At 47.0% G+C, this 8740-nt stretch overlaps 1 protein-coding gene across 1 annotated transcript; it reads right to left on the reverse strand.

Moving 5' to 3' along the window:
* Nucleotides 1-698: 698 nt before the first annotated feature.
* Nucleotides 699-2275, reverse strand: LOC141595343 (uncharacterized). Its single transcript, XM_074415306.1, has 2 exons — nt 1939-2275; nt 699-1723 (listed from the first exon to the last, which is right to left on the reverse strand). The coding sequence occupies exons 1-2, from the start codon at nt 2273-2275 to the stop codon at nt 699-701; spliced, it is 1362 nt and encodes a 453-aa protein (XP_074271407.1).
* Nucleotides 2276-8740: the final 6465 nt, after the last annotated feature.

Genomic DNA, 8740 nt, shown 5'->3' on the forward strand with positions numbered 1-8740 from the left:
TAAAGAACAAGGACACGGATGATGATTATGACATACCTATAGGGAGAAACTCAGCAAAAGATCGCTACCCGACTCAAGTGACGCTCTCCTAAGGCACAAGGATCTTCAAAGAGGCTTCCATGGAGGTTTTGTGGTGAAGGGAAGGGAAAGAGGCGACTGAAGGATAGGAGGAAAGTGGCGGAAGTGATATGCGGATTTAACAAAACGCGATATAAAACCCTCGCTGAAAACTCGGTACTCGATCGAGTACCCAACATACTCGATCGAGTGGCCCCCTACTCGATCGAGTAGCCTCTACTCTATCGAGTACCACTCTTAACACGCAACCCAAGATGATTTTGGCACTCACTTCTAAGGCTATTCCCACTCCCAAGGTCAGTCAACGCTGGTCAAAGGGTCTAAAAAAGGGCGGGTATTACATATACACTCTGTTTTCTAGAGCTCTGGGCAGCTTACCCACTATGTCCATGCCCACATCATGAATGGCCATGGAGAGATAATCAGATGCATTGGTTCTGCTGGCTGGTGGATTGCTGGAGATGCCTTTTGACATGACTCACATCGTTTGGCATGATTCACGGCATATGCGCGCATGGTGGGCTAGAAATACCCTTGTCTCAAAATTTTGTTTGACAGACTTCGTCCTCCAAAGATGGTTCCGTACTCCGCCGTGTACATCTGCAAAGATCAAGACCTTTTTACGCTTCCTCTTTGCTCAAGCACCTGAGGCATGGTCCTGCCAATGACTTTCTGAAGAGAATGTTATCAATCATGATATACCTGGAAGCCTTTATCCTAAAACTCTGTGCTTCCTTTTTGTCTTCAGGGAGTGTCCCATCCCTTAGCCAATATAGGTATGGGACCCTCCAATCTGCATCCTGCTGCCCTATTGTGGAAACCAGCGTCCTAGCTCCCTGCGTATACTGCGTGCATACATCCTGTTTCACCGGATTGTGATCTGGCTCCTTCTGTATTGCTGGGATCAATACATATGTGATAGGTATGTTTGATAGCTCTGTGGGCTGAAAGGTTGCCCCCAACGTTGCCAGGGCGTCTGCCTCCACGTTCTGATCCCGTGGCACCTGAGTGATCTTGAATGTTCTAAACTTTGATTTTTGTTCTGTGGCTATCTTCAAGTAGGCTATCATTTTTGAATCTCGTGTCACATACTCGTTGTTCACATGATTTACCACAAGTAAGGAGTCACTATACACCCTCAGGTTCCGTACCTTGAGCCCTGACGCCATCTGCATCCCAAGTATAAGGGCTTCGAACTCGGCCTCGTTGTTGGTTGCCTTGAATTCACACCTAATAGCTTGTACTATTATATCTCCTTTAGGAGATCGCAGGACCAAACCCACACCAGCCCCTCTTGCATTTGAGGCTCCATCAATGTATAGGGTCCATATCTCACCATCCTGACTCCTCATCATTGTCAGCATTCCTTCTTCTGCCTCCCCACGGGTAGCGGGATAGAAGTCAGAAACGAAATCTGCTAAGGCCTGGGATTTCATCGCCGTTCTGGGTTCGAATTGCAAGTCATACCCACTAAGATGTACCGACCATTTAGTCATTCTGCCAGAGAGTTCAAGCTTCCTCATAATAGTCTTTAGCGGGTAGTTGGTTATTACATGGATGGTGTGAGATTCAAAGTACGGCCGCAGTTTATAAGAAGCAGTAACCAAAGCCAATGCTATTTTCTCAAAGGAAGTGTACCTGGTCTCTGCAGGAAGCAGAGACTTGCTAATGTAATATACGGTATGCTGCACTCCCTCCTATTCTTTGACCAAGACCGCGCTTACAGCTGCTTCCGTGACTGACAGGTACAAGAATAGTGGCTCCCCATGCTCTGGTTTTGCAAGTAGTGGTGGCGTGCTTAGTAGCTTTTGAGTTCCGCGAATGCTTTTTCATGTTCCTCAGTCCATTCGAATTTCTGACTTTTCCTTAATATATCATAGAACAGCTTGCACCTATCCGAGGCCCTTGATATGAACCTGTTGAGGGCCGCCACCTTCCCTGCCAGCCTTTGCACGTCTTTTGGCTTCTGGGGTGATTCCAGCTGGAGTATTGCTCTTATCTGTTCTTTGCTTGATTCAATTCCCCTCTGGGTCACCATATACCCCAGGAATTTTCCTGAAGATACCCCAAACGAGCACTTGGATGGATTGAGTTTTATTTTAAACTCTCTCAACGTTTGGAAGGTGTCTGCCAAGTGTTCCATGTGCATTTCTGCTTTTTTGGACTTCACCACCATGTCGTCTATGTATACTTCCATGGTCTTTTCTATTTGCTGCTTGAACATTTAATTTACCAACCGTTGATAAGTGGACCCTGCGTTCTTTAGGCCAAAGGGCATGACCTTGTAACAATATATGCCTCTTTCCGACATGAATGCTGTTTTCTCCTGATCTTGTGGATGCATCTTGATCTGGTTATAACTGCTCCAGGCATCGAGGAAAGTGAGTACCTCATGTCCCGCAGTAACGTCCACCATTGCATCGATATGTGGTAGTGGAAAGGGGTCCTTGGGATAAGATTTATTTAAATCCGTGAAGTCCACGCACACCCTCCATTTGCCGTTCTTCTTGGGCACAACTACCACATTAGAAAGCCATTCAGGGTAGCTAACTTCCCTAGTTTTATCTGCTGCCAGGAGACTGTCTACTTCTTTGTTAATGACCTCATTTCGTTCTGCCGCAAATTTTCTTCTCTTCTGCTGTACGGAGTGCAGCTTGGGTTCACGCTTAATTTATGCGAAATAACGGATGGGTCTATACCCACCATATCATTGTGGGACCAAGAGAAGCAATCCATGTTGCTTTTGAGAAATCGAATCAGCTGGTCGCGTAGCTCTTCATTGCAAGTTGCTCCAATCAACACTGTCCTATCCGGGTGTTCCTCGTCCAGGTGTATCTGGTCTAGTTCCTCTGAGGGAGGTTCCTTGTATTCTGTCGAGGTGCCCCGGTCTTGTAATTGTTATGAGGGGAGCTTGGTTGTAGCCTTGAGGGCTTGGGCGTAGTAGTTTCTGGATTCCTCTCGGTCGCCTTTTACTGTAACCGTGCCCCATGGTGTTGGGAACTTGAAACACTGATGATATGTTGAAGGCACCGCCTTCATCTGATGCAGCCACGGTCTTCCTAGTATCACGTTGTAGGTGGTTGGACCCTCGATGATTAGGTATCTCACTAGTTTATTAACTTCTTCAATATATGTTGGGATGGTTGTTTAGGTCTTTTTTACCTAAGTCGATTTAGGGTCAATGTAGTCTATATTCGTTGGTCGATTGTATGATGATTTGTATGTCAATAAGTAAACGGAAAATAGAGTACGTAATGTAAATTGACACGTAAGATTTTGGTGACGCGGAAAACCCAATGTGGGAACAACCGCGGGATGGACGGTACCCTGCCAAATATTGCACTATATGAATAGGAGGATGATTACAATGATAACGTTTATGCTAATCTTGCTGGCGTTAGGTATCAGGCCTGAAAGATCTTGGACGGTGTATATTTGTGTGTGATATGCCGTGATGTGGTTGTCTTGAATATAATCTTGAATGAATATATGGATGAGTGAATCCCTTTCTTGAATATTTATAGGGTAAGAACCCTAGATATGTCTTACCTCGAATATGGAAAGGGAATATTATTTCCATAAAGACTTCTTTCCAAACCCAAACTCTTTTACCAATTCTCCCCAATCTCCCTAAATTCTCCCTAACTTCTCGCTGACTTCTCCCTAACACTCCTTTCCTTAACGCGGGCACCTTCCACGGTGGGCTCTTGGTCCTTCTCAAGCCCATCTCTCTTTTGCAGACCGCGGGCTCCCTTCCTCCTCATCTGTTCTTTATAATCTTTATTTTACCAAGTGGGCTTTCTTTATTACGCTATTTTTAGCCCAAACAGTTTGCCCAAAATTTCTTGTGAAGTACGCTTTCAAGTATCGAACAAGGAATTTACGTAACCAAATGTTAAAAACCCTACGCCGTCTTTTACTTCTTCCCATGCAACCCATCACTTCCAGCCGCCCTATTCCTCTTTCTCCGCACCCAACTCCCTCTCTCCTCTTTATAACCCCAACGTCTCTTTTCCACTTTCATTTAATCATTTCAAATCATTTCAAAAGCTCTCCTCTCTTAAACCCTCAATCTTCCTTCTTTTCACTCCTCGCCGGCTTCACTGTTCCCCTTCTCCATCTTCATCATCAGGTAATCCGTCTTCCCTTCCCTTTTTAGTCTTCATTTTCTCTTTTCCACCATGGGCAAAACCCGACAATCCACGTCAACCTCAACACCCTCCGACCGTAATCTCGACCCTACTTTCCCTTCTCGGGGACTTTTCAAACACCCACACGATTGTGACTCCGTCCTAACTCCGGCCGACATTCCGACGATCAAGAACCTGTTTGGTCTTAGTGATGGGGTGGATATTGCCATCCCTGAACCGGGACAGAAAGTTGATGCCCTTCGTCCAGGGTGGGTTTGATTCTACTTATATCCGTTTAGATATGGCCTCCGTTTCCCTTTCCCGAAACTCGATCAAGATTTCATCTTCACCAACAATTTCGCCATGGCACAAATCTCTGCCGCCATTTGGAGAGTTCTTCTCTACTCTCTGGCCGCTGGTCGAAATCGGCAAAGCAAGTGTCACTCTGGGCGATCTGGCCTATATGTACAACATCAGGTCCCTGAGCAGGGGTCAATTCTCCTTCCGGGGCCGTGGAGAGGCTCCCTTCAAACATGTGTTAAAATCTCGCGATGAGAAATGGTTCGAGGACTTCTTCTATGTGAGGAAGGACTCCATCCAGCCTCCTGCCGATTATATTTTCGAGAAATGGGCTCTGACTTCGAGTAAGTAGCTTTCCTGTTACCTGATTTGTTTTATCTCGCTGCTTACTAGCTTACTTCATCGTCTTCGTGCAGGCCCCTGTGACCTTACCCGTATCGGCGCCAAGATCCCTGCCTGCAACAAGCTGTTCAGTATTTCTGAGTCTGAGAGAAAGTTCCCAGACCTGCTTCCTGGTTTTTCACCCGCTTCTTCCTCCAATCCTCCTTAATCAGCCCACAGTATGTCTTCTCGTAAGGTTTCTGTAACCACTTCTGTTTGCATGCTGTTGCTACTGATGTTTTATGCATTCTGCCGTCTGAGACTGTATATGCTTGCAGGTTCAAAAGTTGATCAACTGGAACTCATCCTCCAAAGTGCTAAAAGAAAGAGACCGTGCCACACGATGTGGCCTCTGCATCCAAGAGAAGTGCTCCTGCCGCCTCTTTTCAGACTCCTCCTGCAGTTTCTAGTTCTGCTGCTCGCGTGCCCCTGGAGGTTAATCCGTTATCTCGCCATCCGCCTACTCCTCCTGCCAGTCCTCGTGCTTCTACTAGTGGGGGCATCATTTCTCATTTCCCAGAAGGCTTTGGGAATGTGGACAAGGTGCCGTACTGGCCGGAGATTGATCAGCTACTCTTTCCTCCTGTTGAGGAAACGTTTTCGGAGTTCACTCCAGAGGAGATGGCTGAGAACGATGTGCATAATGCCTTCATGGTAAATATTCTTCGTCTTCTATCTGTCTGTCCATCCGCTTCTTGCTTAAATTCTGCCTCCCAACTCTTTTGATGACTTCTGATTATTTATGCCCCAGACTCTGTAGTCTGCACTCTACAACAGGAAGATGATCAACATAGTGCAGACCACCGGCCGTGCTACAGCGCCAAGAACCAGGAGTCGAAGGAGATCGTGCGAGATCGGCACGGCAGCGGGTTGATCGAAAGGGCGTGTGGTGGAGCGAAGGCCCGAGCTGTTGTCACCAAGAGGAAGTTGAAGGAGGGGGCGATCAGTGGCTCGAACCCAGGCGGTGTGCGGAAGACCTTTTCCGACTCTCGAAGCGATCGAGGAGAAGATCAGTGAGCTGATCTCCCTGGCCACCAATGTCGTTGCATATTCCACCTAGCGGGGAAAGATCAGTGGGATGCGTGTTGCACTCGAGGAGGCTCCCACCCAGCAGGCCATAGAGGAAGAGGGGAAGCGGTGGAGATGCTCTACCCAGCTCAACCCGATCCGAGTATCGATGCCCGAGGTTGGTGAGGTGAATTCTCTGCGTTGGCCGAGCAGTCGGGGGGTGAGGCCGGAATATCCCGGGATGCTTGATGGAGCTCGGGAGCTATGGCGGCCGAGGATGCTCGGGACCGATGCGGTACACAAACGAGAGGTCGGGCAGGAGGAGATGCGAGGTGGAGGTCATTAATGTGACCGATAATTAAGTATTTATATTTTGATGAATTTTTTGGCGATCGGCCCCGGGAGGTGGTGAGACCTTGTAAGTTTTTTAAACTTGTTCTTGTGTTTGCTCCGCCGGTGGTGGCGGTTAAACTTGGGGCCGTATTTTGGCCATATTTTGAAATGCCCCTTGTCATAGTTTGGCAAGGTTTTAGCTTATATGTCGTGTGTTTGTTTGTTTATTCTCCTTGTTTTTAGGAAGTTTATGCCGTGTCGATCTGTTTGATGATTTAAAGGCGAGTCTGTCACCCCGAAAAGGATAACGTTATGACTCAGCTAGCTGTCATGTCAGCCGGATGGCTGATTTAGGCATATGCCGCAATGTAAGGAGGAGTGGCCGTCTCGTTTTATGCTAGCAGGGGCGTCATTGAGGCAAGTTTATCATCATTCTAGGACCAGATGGAGACGCTGCGGGATTCGGTAGCGCTTGAGATATCCCTACGTTCCATGTTCGTTTTTGCATGCATCGGGGCCCCGATTAATTGCGATTAGTGCGAGCTACGTCCGGGGTGGTATCGGGGGTAGCCGGATAAGCGTATTAATTTGTCATCCAGGCTCCCTTTAGTATGTTCCACAACCGTCACTTTGGTGAGGGTGCTCCTTGTGGAGACAATAGGTTAGGCATGTTGGAGTACCATGTGCCTTTTCACCCGCGTTATTGGGTTGGCTGATCTGCTAGACATCCTTTCAAAGTACCATAGATACCAAAGCATTCAAAGTGATGCACTTAGAGAAGCGAAAATAGGAAAATCTATCGAATGGTGTGAAGTACTGTCGCCATCTAATGGGGTACGAGCAATTGTGGTCCCGTGTTTTGCAGATCACACTATCCAATAGTAGTTTAAAGTTTAAAAACAACTAAAGACACCAGAAATAAGAGTGGCGCAAGTATGCCTACTACCGAATTTTTATTTTATCTTTAAAAATGATTTGGCTTCTCATAGTACATTATTCTGAAAACTAGAGTCTACTTATTATTAAAAGTAATATCTCTTCGGGTGAAGTATGTTCCATGGGCGTTGTATGATTTGACCGTCCATAGTCATCAGTCTGTATGCACCATGGCCAACAACTCCTTCTACCTGGTATGGTCCTTCCCATTTGTAGGCGAATTTGCCTGCTTTTCGATTCTTGGTGTTCTGGAACACCTCTCGAAGAACCAGGTCTCCTACCTCCAGGAGCCTGATTTTTACGTTCTTGTTATAATTCTGCCTTGTTGTTGTAGGCGGCTAGACGGATTTTTGCGCTTGTTCGCGGCTCGTCGGTGTGTCCAGGCTTCTGGTCATCTCTGCCTTTGTTCGAGTTCCCTCGTCATATTTTCATACTGTGGGTGGGAACTAGAACTTCGATGGAATGATCCTTCCGCGCCAAACACCAGTGAAGGGTGTTTGACTGTTGCTATCTTTACCGTCGTTAAATCGACCACAACACTAGTGGCAATTCATCCGCCCACTTTCCTCCTAACTCCTGTAACCTCCTTCTCAGATTGTCCATAATGATTTTATTCTTTGGATTGACTTGTCCATTGGATTTTGGAGTCCTGGTGCGACTTTTTAAGGTGATGTTCCACTGTTTGTGCTTTACTTCCGTGAATGCTTCCGCTCTATCCACTTGGAGAAGTAACTGTCATTGCTAGCATCCAGTTACGTTTCCCGTGGCCCGTGGTAGAGGGCCTACTATGTCCATGCCCCATGCCATGAATGACCAGGGAGAAATAATAGGGTGCGGGGGCTCTGTTGGCCGGTGAATCATTGGTCTTTGCGTTGGCGGGCGTCACATTTTTGTGCATACTCTGCTGCATCCGCCTTCATTGTAGGCCAATAGTATCCTGTCTCGAGGGCTTTATTTGCGGACTACCGCATGGTTTCCACATTCGCCACCTTTGTGGAGACCATGTAACACGATCTGTGCTTCTTCCTTGTCCAGGCACCGTAGGTAGGGGCTGCTAAGCGACTTTCTGAATAATATATCATCAATAAGTATGAATCTGGAGGCCTTTATTCTAAAAGCTCTTACTTCCTTCTTATCATCTGGTAGCTTGTTATGGCGCGCCCGATCTAGGTAAGGTGTGCGCCGATCGTCTCTGCTTTGGATCGTTTGCACTGGTCAGCGTCGCCCTCTTGACCGAGAGCTCTCACCTTCCTCTGTCAGAATCGCTTGGACTTCCTTTTCGCTGCGGATCCTCCGATTCACCCCTATCTATTTCTCTTACCTTACGGATAGAAGGTTCCAAAGATATGTGCTATTGGAATCTTTGGACACTCTGTTGGCTTGAATGTTGCCCCCGGGGTTGCTAGGGCGTCTGCTTCCACGTTCGATCTCGGGGACTGTTTAAGCTTGCAAGTTTGAATTTTTGTTTTAATTCCTTTGCTACTTTTAGGTATGCTATCATCTTCGAATCTCTGGCTATAAACTCATCATTCACGTGGTTGACTATTAACAAAGAGTCACTGGATATGAGCAGG

The sequence above is a fragment of the Silene latifolia genome, chromosome 8 (genome assembly GCF_048544455.1).
Source record: "Silene latifolia isolate original U9 population chromosome 8, ASM4854445v1, whole genome shotgun sequence".
In the NCBI taxonomy this organism is placed as follows: Eukaryota; Viridiplantae; Streptophyta; class Magnoliopsida; order Caryophyllales; family Caryophyllaceae; genus Silene; species Silene latifolia.